Below are 26,155 nucleotides of genomic sequence, written 5' to 3' on the forward strand. Positions count from 1 at the left end.
CAAGCAGTGCCTCATACCCACTTCTCATGCTGGCACCCAGCCTTTCCTTTGATGCAACTTCCTGTTTGTAGAACCAGAAAGTTGAATCAGAGGGAAAGCTTGGGGCCGGCACAAGCATTAGGTCAGAGTCATTGTCAGTGAAGAACTGAAGGACTTAAAAGGTACATGAGAGTGGGGTTTAGAGACCTCCAATCACCTAGGGGAGAGAGGGAGATATGCTGGGTGGGGTTCTTGTGCCCACCCACAATTGTGTCTGGCTACACCCCTGGGGGGCATACCTACTGATTTCACTCAGCCTGCCTATAGGAGGTAATCCTGCAAATATTTAAGAAATAAAGGCCAAACATCAATCTGTATATTGGTCTTTATCTCTACATATTGAAATGGGACTAAGGCAGCCACATGCTATTATTCAAAGTTTTTGCGGCACCATCTTGTGTCTAACATATGTATGTGGACAATCTTTAATAAACTGGAATAATTCACACTCCTGAGTGAAAATGATATGCAATTGCTCTTCTCCTTTCAGGATGAATTGTGAAGTTAACATTGGTACAAACAGCAGTATGTGTCCGACAATCACTATAGCTGGAAGAAAAGTGATAATGAAACAAGACTAACCTTTCCACCAGGTTCTAAGCATGCAATGTTCATCTGTCTTCTTAAAGAACCTAACTCTGCAAAGATGAGCATCTAATTTTCCGATTCCATTCACATCTGCTGGGACATGTGCAAGTTCAGCCAAGATCACTTACAGCCAGAATACAGAAGCGGTAGCACAGGAAATTATGTGCACTCAATGAGTTGGTATGCCCAGTTGATGCCAACAATCTTTTATTCGTGCACTGAAAATGAATGTGACATACTTGGGATGGAGGCTCAGCTACTTTTGCTATTGATATATTTTAAATGTTTGCCGTGTTATGTTACCATCAGTAATTAAGTCCTCCAATACTACTGAGGACAAGTTTTTAACAGCCTGCATAGGTGCAGCTAATTTCCCCAAAGAAAACCACCTGTGTAACTTCTTGATGTAGAACTATACCGCAGGAAATGGATTTGAAAATTACTTCATGTGACGTAGTTAATTTATAGGCCATTTGGGCCTGATATTTAAAACTATTTCACCAGCCAGGAACAGCTCCTGGTCAGCATTTTAGCACCTAACCACAGATCTTCATTGAAAAATAACGTTATATGTCGCTGAACATCTGCACTTAACGGCTAGGCTCTAACAGGATAGATCATGTGTCAGTTGGCTATGTTTAGCAGGCCTATCTTTAACCGCTAAGCACTTAACCAGATAAGTTGCTGTGGTCAAAAAATTAAGCCTCTATCATATCTCTCCTCAGCCGTCTCGTCTCCAAGCTAAAGAACCCTAACCGCTTTAGCCTTTCCTCATCATTTTCGTTGCCCTTCTTTGTACCTTTTCTAATTCCACTATATCTTTTTTTGAGATGCGGTGACCAGAATGAAGACAGTATTCGAGATGCAGTCACATCATGGAGCAATACAAATGATAACATCCTTATTTTTGTTTTGCATTCCTCTCAAGGTTATCAATAGAAATCAAACAAAATAAAACATGGAAAAGAAGACTAACACGGCTACCGCATTCCTCTCAGAAACTAACATTCTATTTGCTTTCTTAGCCGCCAGGCTTCTTAGCAGAAGGTTTTAATGTATCATCAACAATGACACCTAGATCCTTCTCCTAGACAGTGACTCCTACTTTGGAACCCTGCATCATTTAGCTATAGTTTGGGTTCCTCTTTCTCATATGCATACTTTGCACTTGCTCACATTAAACGTCATTTGCCATTTGGACACCCAGTTTTGTAAGGTCCTCTTGTAATTTTTCACAATCATCTTGCGATTGAATAACTTTGTGTTGTCAGCAAATTGAATTAGCTCACTAGTTATTCCCTTCTCTAGATCATTTATAAATGTGTTAAAAAGCAGCAGTCCCAGCACAGACCCCTGGGGAACCCCACTATCTACCCTTCTCCATTGAGAATACTGACCATGTAAACCCTACACTCTGTTTTCTATCCTTTAACCAGTTTTTAATCCACAATAGAACACTCCTATCCCATGACTCTCCAATTTCTTCTGGAGTCTATCATGAGGTACTTTGTCAAATGCCTTTTGAAAATCCAGATACACAATATCAACCAGCTCACTTTTATCCATATGTCAACTGTGTGTGCATTTCTGGACATTTTTTATAGGTGCCCTGTTAAAGAATTTACTCACTACATCACATGAAACTATGCGTAAAGTGACTGTAACCTGTTTTGTTTTTTCTACACTGAAAATAAATTTAATTTTGAAAAAGACAATGAGAATTTTGGTTTGAGACACTATAGAATATACACCAGTCAAGCCTGTATAACCTTTATCTGGAAAACAGCTCTGAGCTGCATCTTCCTTACATCAAAACCGAATTGGCTTAAAAGAAAATTTTTGACTGAAATGAGCCAGGCACCAACAACATTAAGCCCTGTTAGTATCAAGGCCTTGCTCTTCTTCCCTCTCACATTCCTCAGCTCCAGCCCCTAACAGTTCACCACTGGTCTGGATCACCATGTCAACCACCCCATCTTCCTTTCCAAGAGTCCCCTGCTGCAAACCTTGCTCCGTCTCCCTGGCATATTCCCATAGTGCATGCAGAACGTTACACTTTGGATTTATGGTCTCGGGGAAACAGCAGAAAGCCATGTGAACCCATTCTGTCGAAGCAACAGACAACACCTTTCTGTCTATTTAATGCAATTGTATACCATTCTCACATGGCCAAGTTAAAAAAAAAAGGGGTGGGGGGACTTAGGGGTCAGGGATTAAGGTACACGTAAGTCAAACGCTGATACTGGAGATCTCAACAGAAATATATTTGACTGATACTGACGCTATTGTATTGAATGTAAAACAAGGTATCTGTTCTGAATGACCATCATCAATCTCCAATGGTTGAACTATAACAATAAATTGGTAAGACAATTTGGTTCTGGGGACTAGGGTGGGAAAGGGGGGGGGGGGGTGAAAATGGTAAAAATGTTGATGATGGAAGTTAGTGTGGTAAATCTACAATTACATTGTGTTATCTGAGTTGTAAATGTCAGAATTAACCGCTATGTTTACAATAAACATTTTTGAAACATAATGCAATTGTATAGCTTGCTGGTCTTATTTCTGTATTTGTAACATCATTTAAGACGGGGTGGAACAAATCCCCGAGACCAGTTTGCTAGAGTAACAAACATTTCCCCCGGTACCTGGGATTTTTGTGTCCTGTTTTATGGCGACTGCTGGAGCACAGCTTCTCTCTCCACTGCATGGCTCTGTGAGCATGGGCTGAAGGAACTCCTGCAAGACTTTTGACCACAAGACCAAACATGACAGTTTCTGCGCCACTCAGTTCAAACTCACGAAAGAGCCATGTGGTGCAAAGAAGAGAAGCTCCTCTTCTGGCAACAAGCATGATGGCAAGCTATTTCTGGGATAAGCAGCATAAAATATACTGAACTTTTTTGGGATCTTGCCAGGTTATTTGTGACCTGGATTGGCCACTGTTGGAAACAGGATGCTGGGCTTGATGGACCTTTGGTCTATCCCAGTGTGGCAATACATAGCTTATGTAGCTATGAGGAGTTGCTGGCTGGTGGACTGGCTTGCTTGGGTAGTAAATGCTAGCTGGGCTTACGGAGGCCAACTGATTTCTGGATAGATTCAGCTAGGGTCACTGATTTTAAGTGAGGAGGGAGATGGTAGGATAAGGGAGGCAGGCTGATGGAGGAGAACCCCCCCCCCCCCCAGGATAAATGAAAGACTAGGTAACACCACAATTGTATTGGGGGGGGGGGGGGGTAGCTGCTCATTGTGTATTTGTGGCAGTAGCATACAGGGTTCCATAAAGAGCCTGATTTACTAAGTTTCTTTTCCTTTTATGCACAGAATGGGAAACAACGTTAGCATTTCAGGTCCAAAGAAAATTTCCTCCCATTCTGCAGCAGGGGATATGTGGAACTCTCAGCCAAAGAAAATTTGTGAAGGAACGATTCAAGACACTGGCATAACTGAACCATCCTCTTCTATGCCATCTTTCAAGGGCAAACAAAGATTAAAATAAATAATTCCCATATCAAAAACCATCAGAGTGACCCGACAGAAGCAGACCAACTCACACAATTCCAATATATAGAAGTATAATACTTTTTTAAACACACACGAGGAGTAGAAGACTGGGGTTTTAATAACCTTTTATTATGGACAAGGGTTCTGTTGCAGATTTAGAATCGCAGTTTCTGGAAGAACCACTTATTCTTGCCAGTCTTGTATCTGGAAAACAAACATTAAAGACATATAAATTAATCTGGCCAGCACAAGCCATTCCCTGAGAGACTTATATTTTATTTTACCTTTTGGGTGTGTTTTAACGCTGTTATTGTGGACTGCTCTGATTTAGTTTTGAGAAGAGCAGGGTAAGCACTTGTTGGAATCGCAAAGCCTAAACATCATTATACCGAAAATTTATTTTGCTTTCATTCACAAGGGATAGGTACCCCTGGGCTATTTTCGTCAAATGTTACACTGAAGAACTGTAACCATGCGCTTCTGAGCAACTGTCGGCCTTCCCCCAGTTTCGAGCAGCTTTTAAACTAGAAACTGGGGGAAGGCCGACAGTCGCTCAAAAGCACATGGTTCGGGATAAGGTATCTTTCAAAGATATCACCAAAACAGGGAAGATAAGGGTATCCCGATAGTGAGGTTGCAAAAGAGACAGTAGAACTAAAAATCAGACAAAAGATTGCAAATTAATACTGTCAGGTACTGAGCATGATGCAAATAGGAACAACAAACAGTTTGAAATGTCTATATGTGAATACCAGAAGCCTAAGAAATGAGATGGGAGAGTTAGAATATATTGCACTAAATGAAAAATTAGATATAATAGGCATCTCAGAGACCTGGTGGAAAAGAGGATAACCACTGGCACACTATCATAATGGGGTACAAATTATATCGTAGAGATAGGGTAGATCGAATTGGTGGAGGAGTAGCATTGTATGTTAAGGAGAGCCTTGAATCAAATAGCCTGAAAATTCTGCAGGAAACAAAACACATCTTGGAATCCCTATGGATTGAAATTCCATGTGTAAAGGGGAAAAGGATAGTGACAGGAGTGTACTACCGTACGCCTGGCCAGGATGAACAGACATATGCAGAAATGTTAAAGGAAATTAGGGAAGCAAACAAACTGGGCAACACAATAATAATGGGTGATCTCAATTACCCCGATATTGACTGGGTAAATGCAACATTGGGGCATGCTAGGGAAGTAAAATTCCTTGACGAAATCAAGGACTGCTTTATGGAGCAGCTGGTACAGAAGCCGATGAGAGAAGGAAAAATTCTAGACCCGGTCCTTAGTGGAACGCATGATCTGGCGCGGGAGGCAATGGTGCTGGGGTCGCTTGACAACAGTGTTCATAATATGATCAAATTTGATATTAGCTTTGAAGTAAGTATACACAGGAAATCCAATACGTTAGCGTTTAACTTAAAAAAAGGAGACTATGATAAAATGAGAAGAACGGTGAAAAAAAACAAACTTAGAGAAGGTAAAATTATGTATCATACCTGATAATTTTCTTTCCATTAATCATAGCTGATCAATCCATAGACTGGTGGGTTGTGTCCATCTACCAGCAGGTGGAGATAGAGAGCAATCCTTTTGCCTCCCTATATGTGGTCATGTGCTGCCGGAAACTCCTCAGTATGTCGATATCCAAGCTCCATCCGCAGGACTCAGCACTTAGAGAATTACACCCACAAAGGGACACTCTGCCCAGCTCACCACCGCCGAAACGGGGGAGGGGAATTAACCCAGCTCATCCCCACACAAGTGGGGGAGGGGAATCCGTCCAGCTCATCCCCGCGGAGCGGGGGAGGGACACCACACCCGCCGATGCGGGGGGATCTGGCTTATCCTGCAACCGCAACCGCGGGAGGAGCTGACTGACCCTAACACCGCCGAAGCGGGAGGGGTACAAAGCTGCCCTACTGCCGCACGAAGCGGGAGGGAGCGCCGGCAGAATTTAAGTCTCAATCCAGCCCCGTAAAACGGAGGGGAGAGGAATGCAGCAGCTCACTGTAACACAAATTCGTCTCAACTCTTGAAGAATCCATTGAAAAACTTGAACACGAAGTCCTCCTGAACAGGAACTGAAGACTAAACTTGAACCTGAAATGCAACCAGAATATAAACAATACACATATCTGGGAGGGGCTATGGATTGATCAGCTATGATTAATGGAAAGAAAATTATCAGGTATGATACATAATTTTACCTTCCATATCATCATGCTGATCAATCCATAGACTGGTGGGATGTACCGAAGCAGTACTCACCCAGGGCGGGACATAGAAATCCCTGACCGCAACACTGAAGCTCCAAACCGGGCCTCCGCCCGAGCAGCCACAGTCAAGCGGTAATGCCTGGAGAAGGTATGGGCCGATGCCCAAGTTGCCGCCTTGCAAATCTCCTCCAAGGAGACGGACCCGGTCTCTGCCATCGAGGCCGCCTGAGCTCTAGTGGAGTGAGCCTTCAGCTGGATAGGCGGCACCTTTCCCGCGGCCACATAAGCCGCTGCAATGGCTTCCTTGACCCATCTTGCCACTGTAGGCTTAGCAGCCTGCAGACCCTTACGAGGACCTGCAAACAGGACAAACAGATGATCCGACTTCCGGAAATCATTGGTCACTTCCAAGTATCTGATGATGACTCGTCTCACATCCAGATATTTGAGAGCAGAGTATTCCTCTGGGTAGTCCTCCCTACGAAAGGAAGGGAGACAGAGCTGCTGATTCACATGGAAGTGAGAAACAACCTTGGGCAGGAAGGAAGGCACTGTGCGAATAGACACTCCTGCCTCAGTGAACTGCAGAAAGGGCTCTAGACATGAGAGTGCCTGGAGCTCGGAAACTCTTCTGGCTGAAGTGATAGCCATCAAAAAGACTGCTTTCAACGTCAGGTCTTTCAGAGATGCCCTTGACAAGGGTTCAAAAGGCGGCTTCTGCAAGGCTCTTAGCACCAGGTTGAGATTCCACGCAGGCACCACTGAGTGCAGAGGAGGGCGCAGGTGATTAACTCCCTTGAGAAAGCGCACCACATCTGGCTGCGAAGCCAGGGAAGCACCCTTCAGGCGGCCCCTGAAGCAAGCCAGAGCCGCTACCTGGACTTTAAGGGAACTGAGCGACAGGCCTTTCTCCAGACCTTCTTGCAGGAACGCCAACACTGAAGAAATTGGAGCAGTGAAGGGAGAAAGTGAGCCTGCTTCACACCATGCTGCAAAGGTACGCCAAACCCTGGCGTAAGCAGTAGAAGTAGAGCGCTTCCTCGCTCTTAGCATAGTGGCGATGACCTTGTCTGAGAAGCCCTTCTTTCTCAGACGCTGCCGCTCAATAGCCAGGCCGTAAGACCAAAGGGGGAGGGATCCTCCATTACCACGGGACCCTGATGCAACAGGCCCTGCTCCACTGGCAGCCACAGAGGATCGTCCACTGAGAGCCTGATCAAGTCCGCATACCAGGGACGTCTGGGCCAGTCCGGACCCACCAGGATTATCCGGCCCGGATGCTTTGCCACCTGGTCTAGCACCCTGCCCAACATGGGCCAGGGCGGGAACACATAGAGAAGCTCCTGTGTCGGCCACTGTTGGAGAAGAGCATCTACTCCCAGGGATCGAGGGTCCCGTCCTCTGCTGAAAAAGCGCGGCACTTGGCAATTGGCCGATGACGCCATCAGGTCTAGGCTCGGCTGGCCCCAGCACTTCGTGATGTCCAAGAACGCCTGAGCAGATAGCTGCCACTCTCCGGGATCCAAGGTATGGCGACTGAGAAAGTCCGCCTTGACATTCATGACTCCGGCAATGTGGGCCGCTGACAGCTGTTCCAGGTTCGCTTCCGCCCACTGGCATAGATTCATGGCCTCCTTGGCTAGAGGGGCGCTCTTGGTACCTCCCTGGCGGTTGACATAGGCCACAGCCGTGGCATTGTCCGACAGGACCCGTACTGGCTTCAACGCCAGTACCGGGAGGAACTCCAAAAGCGCCAACCGAATGGCTCTGAGTTCCAGGAGGTTGATAGACCACTTTGCCTCTGCAGGAGACCAGAGCCCCTGCGCTGTCCTTCCCAAGCAGTGGGCTCCCCAGCCCGTCAAAGAGGCGTCCGTCGTGACGACAATCCACTCCGGGGTCACAAGAGGCATCCCTGCAGACAACTTGTCTGTCTGCAGCCACCAGCTCAGCGCCTTGCGCACTGCTGGGTCCAAGGGAAGGCGCACAGCATAATCCTCCGACACCGGAGTCCAGCGCTGCAGCAGAGAGTGTTGTAGTGGTCTCATATGAGCCCTGGCCCAGGGCACTACTTCCATCGTGGCCGTCATAGAACCCAACAGCTGCACATAGTCCCAAGCCCGGAGCGGAGAGGCTACTAGGAACTGGTCCACCTGAGCCTGAAGTTTGACAATCCGATTGTCCGGCAGGAACACTCTGCCTAATTGGGTGTCGAATCGAACTCCCAGATACTCCAGGGACTGAGTCGGGCGCAGCTGGCTTTTCTCCCAGTTGATGATCCACCCCAGGGAGCTCAAAAGAGCAATCACCCGGTCCACAGCTTTGCCGCACTCTGCATAAGAGGGGGCTCGGATCAACCAGTTGTCCAGATAAGGATGGACTTGTACTCCTTCCTTTCTCAGGAAGGCCGCGATGACCACCATTACTTTGGAGAAGGTCCGCGGAGCAGTAGCCAACCCGAACGGGAGGGCTCTGAACTGGAAGTGTCGGCCCAGGACTGCAAAACGCAGAAAGCGTTGATGAGGAGGCCAGATGGAAATATGCAAGTACGCTTCCTTGATGTCCAAGGATGCCAGGAACTCCCCTGCCTTCACTGCCGCTATAACAGAGCGGAGGGTCTCCATGCGAAAGTGCCGAACTTTCAAGGCCCGATTGACCCCTTTGAGGTCGAGGATAGGCCGTACAGAACCTCCTTTCTTTGGTACCACAAAGTAAATGGAGTAACGTCCCTTGCCAAGCTGCTTTTCTGGCACCGGAACGACCGCACCCAGGCGGATCAGATTGTCCAAGGTCTGCTGCACTGCCACAGCTTTGACCGGAGACTTGCAGGGAGAGAGTACAAACCCGTCTCTTAAGGGTCGGCAGAACTCTAGCTTGTAGCCGTCTCTGATGACTTCCAGCACCCAAGTGTCTGAAGTTACCCTGGTCCACTCGCCCAGAAACGAGGACAGGCGTCCTCCAATTTGCACTGGGCCATGGACCAGGACCCCGTCATTGGGTACGAGACCCTGGGGGAGGACCGGAGGGCGCACCTCCGGGACGGCGGTCTCTGCGAAAGGAATGCTGCTTGGGGGAGAAGTTCCTCTTGAAGGAAGAGGGGGCAGAGGAGCCCGACTTGCCCGGGCGGTACCGACGGGCTTCCTGAAACCGTCCTCTGGAGATACCGGGGCGAGCACTGGCCCGAGCCCTGACCTCTGGTAACCTCTTGCCCTTAGACGTGCCGAGATCGGTCACAATTTTGTCCAGCTCGACCCCAAAGAGCAGCTTGCCTTTAAAAGGCAACTTAGCCAGGCGGGACTTAGAGGTGTGGTCCGCAGACCAATGTTTCAGCCAAAGCCACCGCCGCGCAGAGACTGTCTGAGCCATACCTTTAGCCGAGGCTCTCAAGACATCATACAGCAAGTCTGCCAAATAAGCCAAGCCCGATTCCAGGGCCGGCCAATCCGCCCTCAAGGAAGGATCCGAGGGGGAAGCCCGCTGCACAATCGTCAGGCACGCCCTGGCCATGTAGGAGCCACAAACTGAGGCCTGCAAACTTAAGGCAGCCGCCTCGAAGGACGACCTTAAGGCCGCCTCCAATCTTCTGTCTTGGGTGTCCTTTAGGGCCGTGCCACCTTCCACCGGCAACGCCGTTTTCTTAGTCACCGCAGTGATTAAAGAATCCACGGTAGGCCAAAGAAAGGCCTCACGTTCACTTTCAGGCAAAGGATAGAGGCGGGACATAGCCCTAGCCACTTTGAGGCTCACTTCCAGCTGTACATGCGGATGGAAGACTTGACTAGGGAGTGTGTTGCCTTTCAAACCCGGACGACTGAGCTGGAGGATCAAAGGAATAGATCCTAAGGAGCTTAGCCGAGATTGGGTGGCACAGCCGGTGGCGGGAGGCGGGGATAGTGCTGGGCAGACTTATACGGTCTGTGCCAGAGCCGGTGGTGGGAGGCGGGGCTGGTGGTTGGGAGGCAGGGATAGTGCTGGGCAGACTTACACGGTCTGTGCCCTGAAAAGGACAGGTACAAATCAAGGTAAGGTATACACAAAAAGTAGCACATTTGAGTTTATCTTGTTGGGCAGACTGGATGGACCATGCAGGTCTTTTTCTGCCGTCATCTACTATGTTGCTATGTTAGAGGTGGAAGGCTCGCAAAAATCTATGCGTGCGAGAGTGCAGTCTCTGGAACAAAAAGTTGAGGACCTGGAAAATCGTTCCAGGTGGAACAATTTGCGTCTGGTGGGGTTCCCTCAGCGAGTGAGAAACAAGGATTTGACAACAGACTGGAGCTTTGGCTGGCAGAAGCAGTCAAATTCCCAGCTGAAATAGGGCCGCTGAGAGTGGAAAGAGCCCATAGGTTGGGGCCCCACAGGGCTAAGGTGGATAAGCCCAGTGATTATTATGAAGATTCTCAATTTTGCACACAAACAGTTCATACTGAGGTCCTTCCGACTGGATAAACATCTTTCATATGATAATCAGCGGATCCTGTGCTTTCAGGACTACTCGGCCGGCGTGGTGGGTAGGAGGCTGGCTTTTTCGCCGCTGTGCACCAAGCTCTTTTCGTGGAACATTCGTTTTGCTTTAAAATACCCAGTGATATTAAAGATTACACACAAGGGATCAGACCACACTTTTGACTCAGTAATGGAGGTGCAGACCTTTGTGACACAGATGGAAGAGGAGCTGAGATGGAAGGGGAATATCTGTTTTATTGCAGAGGGGTTTGTTGGACATTTTGAGTAACGAATTGGAGCCATGTGGACACTAGTAAGGAATTCGGGAGGCTGGGGCCCGGAATCTCATGATGTTTGGGTGGGAGGGGAGGGCAATATGTGGGTGATTTATGGTTGGCATTGTTTGGTTGAACTTGTTTCACTACTGTTAAAGCTTAATTGGGTAAGAGGATGGCGGGGGGGGGGGGGGGGTGTAAATATGGATACCTGAGGAGGAGGATGGGGAGGCGTTAATTTATTTTTTATTTTTGTTACATTTGTACCCCGCGCTTTCCCACTCATGGCAGGCTCAATGCGGCTTACATGGGGCAATGGAGGGTTAAGTGACTTGCCCAGAGTCACAAGGAGCTGCCTGTGCCTGAGGTGGGAATCGAACTCAGTTCCCCAGGACCAAAGTCCACCACCCTAACCACTAGGCCACTCCTCCACAGTATACCAGAGGGTGGAAGTGGGGGGGAGGAAGGGGGGTATGGTTATGTCTAATTAGGCTGTGGGGTCTTGGATGTGGGGTGTACTTCGGTGAGGTGGGATTGTTCAAATGTTTAAACATAAGATGAAGTGCATTTATGGCTGGTTCAGCTCTAAAGTGTAGCGACTGGTGTAAGTAGTCTGGCTTTCTTTGCTAATATCAATAAAAGTGTTGTAATACAAGTAGGAGGGGTGGGAGGAAAACTTGGAAAAACTGATGACTTATAGCATCATTTTGTTTGCAATTTATTGAGCCAGGGTGGTGTAATTGTTGTTGTAAATGCAATTTTCTGCACATTTTGTGCACTGGATGTTCATCAATAAAAAATTGTTGAAATAAAAAAAAAAGTGAGGTGAAGTAAGCTATTAGAGCTAAAAGAAAATCCTTCAGAAAATGTAAGGAATCGACTGAAAATAATAAGAAACAGCATAAGGAATGTCAAGTCAAATGCAAAACACTGATAAAGAAGGCAAAGAGGGACTATGAAAAAAAGATTGCGTTGGGGGCAAACACACATAGTAAAAAGTTTTTTTTAGGCATATTAAAAGCAGGAAGCCAGCAAAAGAATTGGTTGGACCGCTAGATGACCGAGGGGTAAAAGGGGCGATCAGGGAAGACAAAGCTGTAGTGAAGAGATTAAATGAATTCTTTGCGTCGGTCTTTACTGAGGAATTGGGAGATACCGGTGCCAGAAATGGTATTCAAAGCTGACAAGTCGGAGAAACTGAATGAAATCTCTATAGACCTAGAGGATGTAATGGGGCAATTTGACAAACTGAAGAGTAGCAAATCTCCTGGACCGGATGATATTCATCCCAGAGTACTGACAGAACTGAAAAATGAACTTGTGGAACTGTTGTTATTAATATGTAATTTATCCTTAAAATTGAGCGTGGTACCGGAAGATTGGAGGGTGGCCAATGTCTGAAGAGGACAGGTACAAATCAAGGTAGAGTATACACAAAAAGTAGCACATATGAGTTTATCTTGTTGGGCAGACTGGATGGACCGTGCAGGTCTTTTTCTGCCGTCATCTACTATGTTACTATATGTAACGCCGAGTTTTAAGAAAGGTTCCAGAGGAGATCTGGGAAATTATAGACCTGTGAGTCTTACGTCGGTGCCGGGCAAAATGGTAGAGACTATTATAAAGAACAAAATTACAGAGCATATTCAAAAGTATGGATTAATGAGACAAAGCCAACATGGATTTAGTGAAGGGAAATGTTTTTGCATCCTGCCCACATTGCTGAAACATCTCAGATAAGTCTGCCTTGGCAGTAATTGTTTTTGGGCACTATTTGGTTCTTGGGTATTTCTGGTGCTTTATTTGGTTTTTTGGGTACAGCTTTGGATAGATTCTACAGATACAGGAAACACAGTCCACAGGTTTTGAGTTTAGGCCCACCCACCCCAGGGTTGACACTTCTTAAATCGTGACTGGGTGGCCTTCCTAAATACACTATCACACCTATACTACTACTTATACTTATCCCAGTTACTACTCATGGCTCCAGTACACTTCCTCTTCTTGGTACTGTCCCTGCCTAATCTGTTTCCCCACTCAAAACCACTGTATGCCGCCAGAACACATTGTCCACTCTCTGTATTCGTTATCTCACCATTTGTCATCTCACCGTCCCTTTTTTTTTCCTCTTCCCTCTTCACAGCTCTCAACCTTCATCATTTCCTTCCATCCATTCACCCCTCTACTTTCTACCTGAGTACATCTCGCCTTCGTCACACCTCTCCTACTCTTCTCCGTACTCTCTTGCTCCTTCTGCTCTCCGCTGGGGATATCAATCCTAATCCCCCACATCAGCTCTCACCATATCTACGCAGGCCACACCATGATAGCTCCAGTTTACTCTCTGTTCCTCTCCTCCCCCCTTCTTCCCTGCCCTTCTCCTGTGCTTTGTGGAATGCTGGCTCTATCTGCAACAAACTCCCCTATATCTACGATCTCTATCTCTCGCACCCTCCATCTACTTGCCCTAACTGAAACCTGGCTTCACCCTGAAGACTCTGCTTCAGTTGCAGCTCTGTGCCATGGAGGCTATCTTTTCTCCCATACTCCTCGCCCGGTGGGCCGTGGAGGCGGTATCGGGCTACTACTTTCGCCCTCTTGTAGATTTCAACCTCTCCTCCCACCTCAATCACACTGCTTTTCTTCCTTCGAAGTCCATTCCATCTGCTTATTCACTCCTCTGCCTCTCCGAGTAGCAGTCATTTATCACCCCCCTGATAAATCCCTCTCTTCCTTTCTCACCGACTTTGATGCCTGGCTTTCCTTCTTCCTTGCACCCTCATCTCCTTCTCTCATTCTAGGGGATTTTAACATTCATGCTAATGATCCCTCTGACTCTCATACTTCTCAGCTTCTTGCTTTAACATCTTCCTTCAATCTCCAACTGTGCTCCGCTGCCCCAACTCACCAGAATGGCCACTGTCTCGATCTTATCCTCTCCTCAAACTGCTCACTCTCCCATTTCTGCACCTCACCTCTTCCCCTCTCCGACCATCATCTGATAACTTTCACACTTAAACACCCTCCTCCCCAGGCACGTCCAATCCTAAGCAACACATTTAGGAATCTTCAGGCTATCGACCCATCAACGTCTCAAATCTCTTCTCTACCGCTATGGTATCCAAGTTCGTCAATGAGGCTGTCTCGGCCTGTAACACTATTCTCTCCTCTGAGTTGGACACTCTCGCCCCTCCCATGCCTCGTCCTGTAAAACGTAGCAAACCCCAGCCTTGGCTAACCTCTACAATCCGCTACTTTCGTTCCTGCGCCCGCTCTGCCGAACGCCTCTGGCTAAAATCTCGTGCCCATGCTGACTTCATACATTTCAAATTCTTGCTGACCTCCTTCCAGTCTGCTCTTTTCCTCGCCAAACAGGACTATTACATCCAGTTGACAAACTCTCTTGGCTCAAACCCTAGACGCCTCTTCGCCACTCTCAACTCTCTCCTCCTCACTTTCTCCCAAGACTCTAGCTGAGTACTTCCACGATAAGGTCCACAAGATTAAACTTGAATTCTCAACCAGTTCACCCCCACCTCTCCCTCCCTTAGTCCATTCTCTCAACCCCCCAACCCCCGTCTCCTTTTCTTCCTTTCCTGAAATCACTGAAGACGAAACTACACTTCTTCTCTCCTCCTCAAAACTAACCACCTGCTTTCTCTGACCCTATTCCCGCTCATCTACTCAACACTAACTCACCCACTGTCATCCCTTTCATCTGTCATATCCTCAATCTTTCACTTTCCACTGCAACTGTTCCCAATACCTTCAAACATGCCGTAACACCACTCCTAAAGAAACCCTCATTGGACCCTACCTGTCCCTCCAACTATCGCCCCATCTCCCTCCTCCCTTTCCTATCCAAGATGCTTGAACGTGCTGTTCACCATCGTTGCCTCGACTTCCTGTCATCTAAAGCAATTCTTGATCCACTTCAATCTGGCTTTCACCCCCGTCATTCAACCGAAACGGCGCATACTAAAGTCTCCAACGACCTGCTCCAGGCCAGATCCAAAGGGCTTTATTCTATCCTCATCCTTCTTGATCTATCTGCTGCTTTTGACACATTCGATCACAGCTTACTCGATACGCTATCCTCGCTTGGTTTTCAAGGCTCTGTTCTTTCTTGGTTTTCTTCTTATCTCTCCAAACGTACTTTTAGCGTATACTCTGGTGGATCCTCCTCCTCTTCTATCCCGCTGTCAGTTGGTGTACCTCAGGGACCTCTACTCTTCTCCATCTATACTTCTTCGCTTGGTACTCTGATCTCATCCCATGGTTTTCAGTATCATCTTTACGCCGACAACTCCCAGATCTACCTCTCTACACCAGAAATCTCAGCAGGCATCCAGGCCAAAGTTTCAGCATGCCTGTCTGACATTGCTGCCTGGATGTTTCACCGCCATCTGAAGCTAAACATGACCAAGACTGAGCTTCTTATCTTTCCACCTAAACCGACCTCTCGTCTGCCCCCTTTCTCTATTTCTGTGGATAATACGCTCATCCTTCCTGTCTCATCAGCACGTAACCTTGGGGGTCATCTTCGACTCCTCCCTCTCCTTCGCTTCACATATTCAACAGACTGCTAAAACCTGTTGTTTCTTCCTCTATAACATCACCAAAATTCGCCCTTTCCTTTCTGAGTATGCAACCAGGACCCTCATCCACACTCTTATCACCTATCGCTTAGACTACTGCAACTTGCTTCTCACAGGTCTCCCACTGAGCCATCTCTCTCCTCTTCAATCTGTTCAAAATTCTGCGGCACAACTAATATTCCACCAGTGTCGTTATGCTCATATTAGCCCTCTCCTCAAGTCACTTCATTGGCTCCCTATCCGTTTCCGCATTCAGTTCAAACTCCTCTTACTGACTTACAAATGCATTCACGCTGCAGCTCCTCAGTACTTCTCCACTCATCTCTCCCTACACTCCTCCCCGGGAACTCCGCTCACTGGGCAAATCTCTCTTATCTGCACCCTTCTCCTCCAATCCAGACTCTGTTCCTTCTATCTTGCTGCACCGTATGCCTGGAATAAACTTCCTGAGCCGGTACAACAAGCCTCATCTCTGGCCATCTTCAAATCTAGGCTAAAAACCCACCTCTTCGATGCTGCTTTTAACTCCTAAACCTTCAACTGTCCTCTATCCCTGATATGTCCTGTCTGTCCTAACCCTTATCCCTTACTTGTCCTGTCTGTCTGTCATAATTAGATTGTAAGCTCTATTGAGCAAGGACTGTCTCTCCATGTTGAAGTGTGAAGCGCTGCAGAAATGATAAGTAGTAGTAGTAGGGAAATCTTGCCTCACCAATCTATTACATTTCTTTGAAGGATGAACAAACATGTGGATAAAGCTGAGCTGGTTGATATTGTGTATCTGGATTTTCAGAAGGCGTTTGACAAAGTACTTCATGAAAGACTCCAGAGAAAATTGGAGAGTCATGGGACAGGAGGTAGTGTCCTATTGTGGATTAAAAACTGGTTAAAAGATAGAAAACAGAGAGAGTAGGGTTAAATGGTCTGTATTCTCAATGGAGAAGGGTAGTTAGTGGGGTTCCCCAGGGGTCTGTGCTGGGGCTGCTGCTTTTTAACATATTTATAAATGACCTAGAGATGGGGGTAACTAGTGAGGTAATTAAATTTGCTGACGACACAAAGTTATTCAAAGTCATTAAATTGCAGGAGAATTGTGAAAAATTACAAGAGGACTTTACGAGGCTGGGAGACTGGGCGTCTAAATGGCAGATGACGTTTAATGAGCAACTGCAAAGTGATGGATGTGGGAAAGAGGAACCCGAATTATAGCTACGTTATGCAAGGTTCCACGTTAGGAGTCAACGATCAAGAAAGGGATCTAGGTGTCGTCATTGATGATACGTTGAAACCTTCTGCTCAGTGTTCTGCGGCGGCTAAGAAAGCAAATAGAATGTTAGGTATTATTAGAAAAGGAATGGAAAACAAAAATGAGGATGTAATAATGCCTTTGTATCGCTCCATGATGCGACTGCACCTTGAATATTGTGTTCACTTCTGGTTGCTGCATCTCAAAAAAGATATAGTGGAATTAGAAAAGGTGCAGGGTGACGAAAATGATAAAGGGGACGGGACAACTTCCCTATGAGGAAAGGCTAAAGTGGCTGGGGCTCTTCAGCTTGGAGAAAAGACGGCTGAGGGGAGATATGATAGAGATCTATAAAATAATGAGTGGAGTTGAACGGGTAGACATGAAGCGTCTGTTTACGTTTTCCAAAAATACTAGGACTAGGGGACATGCGATGAAGCTAGAGTAGTAAATTTAAAAGGAATCGGAGAAAATTTTTCTTCACTCAATGTGTAGTTCAACTCTGGAACTCGGGTTGCTAGAAAATGTGGTAATGGCAGTGAGCTTAGCAGTTTAAAAAGGGGTTGGACGGCTTCCTAAAGGAAAAAGTCCACAGACCACTATTAAATTGGACTTGGGGAAAAGGTGGGATAAGCAGCATAAAATGTTTTGTACTTTTTTGGGGATCTTGCCAGGTATACGTGACCTGGATTGGCCACTGTTGGAAACAGGATGCTGGGCTTGATGGCCCTTTGGTCTGTCCCAGTATGGCAATACTTATGTACAACACTTGTAAGCATGTTAACAGCATCCATCTTCCACACCTCATGTCCCGACTACCAGCAATACAGGACACCAAACTGTAATTTCTCCAAGATGGGAAACAATGTATATATTCATAGGTTGATTGAGGTCAGCATTACCCTAAAGCAATGCTTCTAAAATAGAAGAGCAGCCTAGCCTTTACAGCACTGTGAAGGTTACTTAACCCTTCATTGCCTCAGATACAGGTTTATATTGTAAACTCTTTGGGGACAGGGAAATAGCTACTGCTGAAAAAGATAAGAGCAAAGAAACAGAGTCAAGTCTCAGTTCAAACTGGAGTGTTTAAGTGCTGGTGAGTAGCAGCAATAGAAGCATCTCTGAAAAGTAGTGGGGCCCGCTTTTGCAGTCAGGCCTATACATAGATGGGTATGTGAAAGAGAAACCAGAAAGCACTATAAGCCCCCCTCCTTAAGCAGAGTACAAACACAGTCAGTGCTCACCTTTCCTCAAATTTCACTTTGGCTTCACGCCTAGCTTTGCGTTTCAGAGCGGGGTCTCTAAATACATCCTTGTTGACAATGGCTTTGTCCAGAGGAATATCAACGGAGTATCTAATAAGGAAAGAAACCAAAATATTGCCACATCTCAATACCTTTGGTTCACACCCACCGTGCTATTTTATAGTGATGAGCGAACTTGCTAATTCTGCCCCAGTTCTGTGTTTCCCAAAACATTCACCATCTACCAAAAGTTCAAATCAGGGCGCTCACCTAAGCCTGCACTTGGTGGGAGTGGGGTGGAGCTACTGCAGCTCTACCTTAGCATTTGTGTTTACACCTGCGCTGTCACTTCCCCCTTTCTCTATTGCCATTGCAGTGGAAGGAGTGCATACAAGCCCTAGAAGGCAGCCTGTGCGGTAGAGGTACAGTGGCAGGTATTCCATTCCTTGACCTGGCTTCTCACTTCAGTCCTTTATTTGCCCCGAACCCCCTTTAGATTCGGCCCTACATGCCTGATCTTACCAGTAGCAATAAGTTAACAACTTGACAATGACGCACTGGTCTGTTTCCATAACTGTTTCCTCTCTCATATTTATCAAAAGCCAGATAGCAAACTAAGGACATGATTTACTATAGCCTTTTTCCTTCTGTCACATAATTCCAGGAAAATGTTATAAATCAAATCTTACTGTACACCACTGTCTAGAATAATCTACACAATTCTACCAGTACCATATTTATCAGCTAAAAAGTACTTGAATTCTGAAGCTCTAATTTGCGTATGCTCTTATGCTATTCAGCCTGATGCATGAAACACAACAGCCATTGTGAATATTAATGGAATTGAGCAGGAAGTAATATTATAGAATTAAATATAAAACAAAATCAAAGACAAAAACTCAGCAAAGCTTCTGCAGAACAGAAGAAATCTAACAACTTCTTGGCGATGTTCACTGAAGTCCTTCAAATGAAAGAGTAAGAGAGGAGGGATGTCTACAGGTAGCAGAATTTGTAATTCTTAGATAATGTACATAAAAGTTCCTAAACACACGTATATCCGTGTGAGTGTTTAGCATCTGAAGATGTAAAGCTGGGCATATGTCAAAGGAAACCTGCAGTAATAACCTCCCCAGCTTTTCAACCAGAACTATATGCTATTTCAAAGGGTGGTATATTACATTTTAAATAAACAATAACTAGAGCAGCTATTGGAAGGAGCCTCTCTCATCCTGTTTCATGACAACACATACTGTTATACTTCAAGAGAAATTCATACCTGAAGACTTTTACAATTACTAACTTGCTATTTAAAATACTTTCTTTCAACATGATAGTGGCAGAGAGAAAAATCAAAGTACATCTCTTAAAATGTCACAGCCAAAGTACACAGGGCCCAGCCCATCTTTAGATCAAGTCTTCTTATTGAAGTATGGACACTTTACAGTGAACATAACATCTGTGAAGCTTTAAAGTGCTCCTTGCCCTACAAGTGTGGATCTGAGTAATAGTAAACAGTGCTATTGCTGACAAGTCCAAAGCACCTATACTGTTAAACTCATCCTCTGTGGAGCTTTGAACCATGGCTGGATGCACACTGGATCTCCTTATGTGAATAAAAAATTAGTGACCTACTAATGAAGCTCACGATTAAATCTGTGGAGCATGCTGAACGTCCACTCATGCTAGGAATGACTAACACACCTTCAGTTACCCATCGGTAGCCTCTGACTCCAACAACTTTCTTACCTGGTTGGCATCAAATGATTGTAGTTAAAAACTTTCACGAATGCCTTGATCTTGGACCTCTTAGCAATCTTTTTCTTGCCCATTGTTGAAGTCACTTTGCGTGGGTACCGGTCAATGCCAGCCACCAGAGCATGGCTGTAGGGTCTGTCTGAGGTGCCGTCATCTACGTTCTAAACCAAACAAACGCGGAGAGAGATTAATGCACTTCATGGAGCTGAAAGAAAAGAACTTATGGATATATAGGTAAAATATCCTTTATCCCAGCAATCAGAATGGGAAGAAGTTATAGGGCAACAACAAAAAGAAACTTACAGGTCCTTTTATTAAGCTGCTGTATAAAAGTAGCCTTAGTGCGCCCTTATGTGGGTTTTTCCCCACACACTAAGACCACATTTACCGCAGCAGTAAAATGGCCATGCACCACTGTTACCATTAGCACACAGCCATTAAAATTAGCATACGAGCACTTAGCAACACCTATTGTGTAGGCAGAAAGGGCTCACGTGCTAATCAGTTAGCGCGTGGTAATGTGGCTGCGCTGATTAGTGTAGAAACACCCACTCTATGTTCTCAGACACATCCTGACTGTGAAAACTTTTTAAATATTTTTAGCGCACATTTGTAGTTGCAGATCACAAAATTACTGCAGAACTACTACTACTAATCATTTCTATTGTGCTACTAGACATACGCAACGCTGTACACTTTATATGCAAGTACTTTCTCTGTCCCTAGAGGCTTCACAATCTAAGTTTGGTACCCGGGGCAATGGAGGGTTAAGTGACTTGCCCAAGGTCCCAAGGAGCTGCATTGGGAATTGAACCCAGGTCACAAAGCCTGCTATACTAACCATTAGGTCGCTCCTCCAGTCATTTTAAGCTGTGGTAAATGTGTGTTGGCGCTTACCACAGCTTAGTAAGAGGACTCCTCACAGTTGTTCCCGTCTCTTTAAATCTAGCTAAAGTACAGAATCTTGATGAGGGGTTGTAACATGAAAGGGAACTGCCCTAAAATTCAAGATTATTAGGCCAAAATGTAAAGCTCTATTCATGATATTTCTGGGGAACTTACTTCCCCTCAACATGATATTTTTGTTTTGGGGAAAAAAGTATGATGGACCATTTTCAAAGAATGAACTCATTTGCCTTCTTTTATTAGCTGCTCACTGTAGTCTTGCTAAACACTGGAAAGAAATCACAATTCCCAAAGATATAAAGTTGTTAAAGTATCAGAGATGCATACAATGGAAAATATAACATCTAAATCGAAAGGGAAAATAAATCAATTTCAAGATCTGTGAGCACCTTGTATTAGATTCCTAGAAATTTTTATTTCTCTAAGTGAGCTTTAAGAGATTCATGCTAACCTCTAAACTTTTTTTATGGGGGGGGGGGGGTTGGAGTGGCATATATCCTCTTTATTATCACGTCATGCAAGGTTCCACGTTAGGAGTTACAGACCAAGAAAGGGATCTGGGTGTCGTCGTCGATAACACGTTGAAACCTTCTGCTCAGTGTGCTGCTGCGACTAGGAAAGCGAATAGAATGTTGGGTATTATTAGGAAAGGTGTGGAAAACAGGTGTGAGGATGTTATAATGCCGTTGTATCACTCCATGGTGCGACCGCACCTTGAGTATTGTGTTCAATTCTGGTCGCCGCATCTCAAGAAAGATACAGTAGAATTGGAAAAGGTGCAGAGAAGGGCGACTAAAATGATAGCGGGGATGGGACGACTTCCCTATGAAGAAAGACTAAGGAGGCTAGGGCTTTTCAGCTTGGAAAAGAGACGGCTGAGGGGAGACATGATAGAGGTATATAAAATAATGAGTGGAGTGGAACAGGTGGATGTGAAGCGTCTGTTCACGCTTTCCAAAAATACTAGGATTAGGGGGCATGCGATGAAACTACAGTGTAGTAAATTTAAAACAAAATCAGAGAAAATTCTTCTTCACCCAACGTATAATTAAACTCTGGAATTCGTTGCCGGAGAAAGTGGTGAAGGCGGTTAGCTTAGCAGAGTTTAAAAAGGGGTTGGACGGTTTCCTAAAGGACAAGTCCATAAACCGCTACTAAATGGACTTGGCAAAAATCCACAATTCCAGGAATAACATGTATAGAATGTGTGTACGTTTGGGAAACTTGCCAGGTGCCCTTGGCCTGGATTGGCCGCTGTCGTGGACAGGATGCTGGGCTCGATGGACCCTTGGTCTTTTCCCAGTATGGCATTACTTATGAACTTATGTGCTTTATCACTTCTGTCCTTCTCATTGACATTGTAAGCAATCTAACAGTGATCACTATTGCATACTATGGGGCTCATTTTCAAAGCACTCAGAGTTACAAAGTCTATTCAATACAAAGAACAAATCAACTCCGTTTACAAAAATATATATAAAACAGGATGGAGTTGGTCTAGAGGGCAACTACAAAATTGGTCAGTGGTCTCTGCCATGAAAAGTATGGGGACAGACTTACTGACCTCAAAATGTATACTCTGGAAGAAAGGCAAGAGAGAGGGGATAAGATAGAGACTTTTAAATACCTCCGTGGCATTAATGTGCAGAGGTAAACCTTTTTCAAATGAAGGAAAACTCTGGAATGAGAGGGCATAGGATGAAGTTAAGAGGTTATAGGCTCAGGAGTAATCTAAGGAAATACTTTTCCAAAGAAAGGGTGGTGGACATGTGGAATAGCCTCCCAGTAGAGGTGGTGGAGACCAGGATGGTGCCTGAATTTAAGAAAGCATGGGATAGGCACGTGGGATCTCTTAGGGAAAAGAGGGAGATAGTGGTTGCTGAGGATTGGCAGACTGGATAGGCCCTTATTCTAACGTCATGTTTCTATGTAACTTTGTAAGTCTATGAAAATACACCTCTTTATGTTGCTCAACAAAAGTTGATAATCTCTATATATAAAAGGCACCACCAACGTTCTAAATGAAGCCTCCAGCCGGAAGTGTGAAGGGGGAGAGATATCCGGTTTCCCCATGAGTGTCTGCCCCACCCTCGCTCTCTCTGTAACACAAACAGTGAAGGAAAACACAGCAAAGCACGAAATCAAATCGCTCTCTCTGTAACAGTGAAGGACTCAGAGGGGGGAGGGGAGAGAGGGCTGAAGCCCTCACTATCTCTGTAACATAAGCACAGCAGGAAACTTAACACTGAAGGACTCGACTCCGAGGGGGGAGGGGACAGAGAGGACAGACAGCATAGGGGAAGGGAGAGAGGGCAGAGGGCAGGGACACACACACTCCCACATGCACACAGAAGAAAACCTTGCTAGCCCCCGTTTCATTTGAATCAGAAACGGGGCTTTTTTACTACTCTGTATATATTTGTTCTTTATGTTGAAAAGATTTAATAAAAAGATTTTAAAAGGTACTTATTTATTATCCCAACAATCTGTTCAATGTGGCTAACAATACAGTTAATCAAGGCCAAAGTACACAAAACGTGAATGTAACCACATCATACAATAAAAAACACTACAATGCCTGGATCAGACAATAAAACAGAGAGGTAAGAGTGATCATCAGCCTAACTAGGAAGATCAGAGAACACTTTCAGAAATTTGCTAGAGGAAGGTCTTTAGCATTTTTCTAAATGTCATGTAATCACATTGACCACGGACAAATTTAGATAAGAGTTCCAACATTTAGTGCCTTGGTAAGCAAATCCCACTTCAAAAACTGATTTATATGCAATTTTCTTACTGCTCGGAAAGTGTAACTGTAAATAATTCCTAGCCCCTAGAACAGCATTACGGGGTGTAAGGTCAACAAGAGGTTGCATATAGTCATGGGACACACCAAACAATATCTAGTAGATAAGAACACAGAGTTTGAAAGTGACCCAAGTTTTAACTGGGAGTCAATGCAGCTTAGATAACAACAGTATAAATGGTCACATAATCAATGCACTGGTTAATAATAAAAGTATAGCAGTACCTTTACTATGACAGCCTTGCGCCCAGAATAGCGTCCAGCCAGGACTAAGACAACCTTCCCTGGTTTCATAAATTTACCCATGTCTGTAAACAAAAGATTAGAAGTTTTAATTCAGTTCTCTTTCTTCACATCACCTTCTTAAAATTTTAGGACCATAATGAGCTCACACTGTAGATTCAAACTTCAAACAATTTAAACAAAATATTCACGAGTTTTTCCAAACATCTTCCTATTGTCTAACATATATATCCTGGAGAGGCCAGGCAAGGGAAAAATCCACAATTCCAGGAATAACATGTATAGAATATTTGTACGTTTGGGAAGCTTGCCAGGTGCCCTTGGCCTGGATTGGCCACTGTCGTGGACAGGATGCTGGGCTCGATGGACCCTTGGTCTTTTCCCAGTGTGGCATTACTTATGTACTTATACAGAGATAATCTCTTCCAAACATGGAGAGGCTACAGGACATGAAATGAAGTTCCAAGGAGGAAACGAAACATCATCTACTTTATCATGAAGAGGGTGCTAGATGCCTGGAATGCTCTTCCACAGGATGTAAGGGGGTTGAAAACAGTCAAAGAATTCAAAAAGGTGTGAGATAAACACAAAAATTCCCTATATAGCATGATAATGGAATAAAAATACACAGCATTTTCATACAGTAAACTTTAAATAAATAAAAAGCATACACAGGGGCAGACTGCACCAGTCAGGTACAAGCCCAAAGGGAGGATACCTGAACATTGTCACAGGTACAAACCTGGCCACTTTTCTGGGCTAACTAGATAGACCATGCTGGTCTTCATCTGCTATCTTTTTGCAATGTAGTATGTACCCAGGATTTATTATGATTCGGTCAAAGTTCTCAATTTATATCTATGGTAAAAACATGACTTGGATCCCATAAGTAAAAAGTGATAACAGTATACACCCGATAAAGTTAAATCCTTAATTAGAAACATAAAATAGCACCTGAACAGAAATAACTCGGGTCTAAAATGAAGGAGCATACCTGTTTGTGAAAAAAAATTTGACTATTTGCCTTACTGTAAAACTTACAGCTGAAGCGCCAGGCAACAAACCTCTGGTTTACTCCAATTATAGAAGCAGCAGCACCACCACCACCACCACAGAAAGCCTAGTGATTCCCAAGCCTGGCCCTGGCGGCACCCCAGCCAGTCAGGTTTTCAGGATACCCACAATAAATATCCATGAGAGAGATCTGCATGCAAATCTCTCTCACGAATGCAATGTAAGAGGCCTTAAGCCATTGTCTAGGGCCCAGTGGTTCCCAAACCTGGCTATGGTGCCTTCAGGACCAGATTTGGGGACCACTGGGCCCTAGACAATGGCTTAAGGCCTCTTACATTAGGTACTTATATTATTATTATGCGACAGGTATTGCATTGCTTTAGTCTTATCTTATACGGTATTAACTTCCACAGAATTTTGCTCGTTACAGATGGTCTGGACACCAGGGGTTCAATTTTTGGTCGTGTTCATAAGTGTTAGAACACCAATGGAGTTCAAACATGCGTGGGATATGCATAGAGGAATCCTGTGCAGAAGGAATGGATCCTCAGAAGCTTAGCTGAAATTGGGTGGCGGAGCAGTTGGGGGGAAGAGGGGGTGGTGGTTGGGAGGCAGGAAATACTGCTGGGCAGACTTATATGGTCTGTGCCCTGAAAAGGACAGGTACAAATTCAAGGTAAGGTATACACATGAGTTTATCTTGGGCAGACTGGATGGACCGTGCAGGTCTTTTTCTGCCGTCATCTACTATGTTACTTTTGTTTGGTAATTATTTACTAAGAACAATTCTTGGTAAACAGAATCTTGAAGGCGATGCAATACCCACGAACCTCTTATACTGGGCTGATTTTACCAGCAGGGTTGAATTCTCATTGCACATCCCAAAATATCCAGGGGACCCACTTAAATACAAAGTGCTCTGGGCCAGAGACTTGTTGAACTGCTCCTTAATGTGCTGCACATTATATAAATGTAAGAACAAAAGTAGTAGTGTTATTTTGTACAGCGCTGCGTAACCCTAGTAGTGGTAGTAGTAAAGCAAGTCAGAATGGCCTACATAACCTAAAGCCTCTGAGCCCTGGATATTACTCCGAGCGACCAAGGGCCCCCGCTAATTATCGGTTACATTACAACCCTTTCCTGCACCCGATTAAAAAATATCCTCCCCACTACTCACCCACAAACGCGCGATGCCTGCCCAAGACTTCAAAAAAAAAAAGGAAACCCCTATAGATCACGTAACCTTTCACAGCGCTCGTGAGTAC

At 45.1% G+C, this 26,155-nt stretch overlaps 2 protein-coding genes across 2 annotated transcripts in view; one reads left to right on the top strand and one right to left on the bottom strand.

Annotated features, from left to right (window-relative positions):
* AARSD1 (alanyl-tRNA synthetase domain containing 1) overlaps positions 1-26,155 on the top strand; it is a 223,285-nt gene that overhangs the window by 39,398 nt on the left and 157,732 nt on the right. The gene's annotated exons all lie outside the window — the stretch shown is intronic.
* Positions 4,243-26,152, bottom strand: LOC115481675 (60S ribosomal protein L27). Its single transcript, XM_030220997.1, has 5 exons — positions 26,068-26,152; positions 23,859-23,941; positions 19,913-20,082; positions 18,167-18,277; positions 4,243-4,338 (listed from the first exon to the last, which is right to left on the bottom strand). The coding sequence occupies exons 2-5, from the start codon at positions 23,937-23,939 to the stop codon at positions 4,290-4,292; spliced, it is 411 nt and encodes a 136-aa protein (XP_030076857.1). The 5' UTR covers positions 23,940-23,941; positions 26,068-26,152; the 3' UTR covers positions 4,243-4,289.

This window comes from Microcaecilia unicolor, chromosome 12 (genome assembly GCF_901765095.1).
Source record: "Microcaecilia unicolor chromosome 12, aMicUni1.1, whole genome shotgun sequence".
Taxonomy (NCBI): Eukaryota; Metazoa; Chordata; class Amphibia; order Gymnophiona; family Siphonopidae; genus Microcaecilia; species Microcaecilia unicolor.

Coding starts and splice junctions, on each gene's coding strand:
- LOC115481675 (XM_030220997.1), bottom strand. CDS start 23,939: ATGGGTAAATTTATGAAACCAGGGAAGGTTGTCTTAGTCCTGGCTGGA. Junction 18,278..19,912: donor AATCATTTGATGCCAACCAG/GTAAGAAAGTTG, acceptor TTTCCTTATTAG/ATACTCCGTTGATATTCCTC. Junction 4,339..18,166: donor AAAGTGAAATTTGAGGAAAG/GTGAGCACTGAC, acceptor TTTGTTTTCCAG/ATACAAGACTGGCAAGAATA.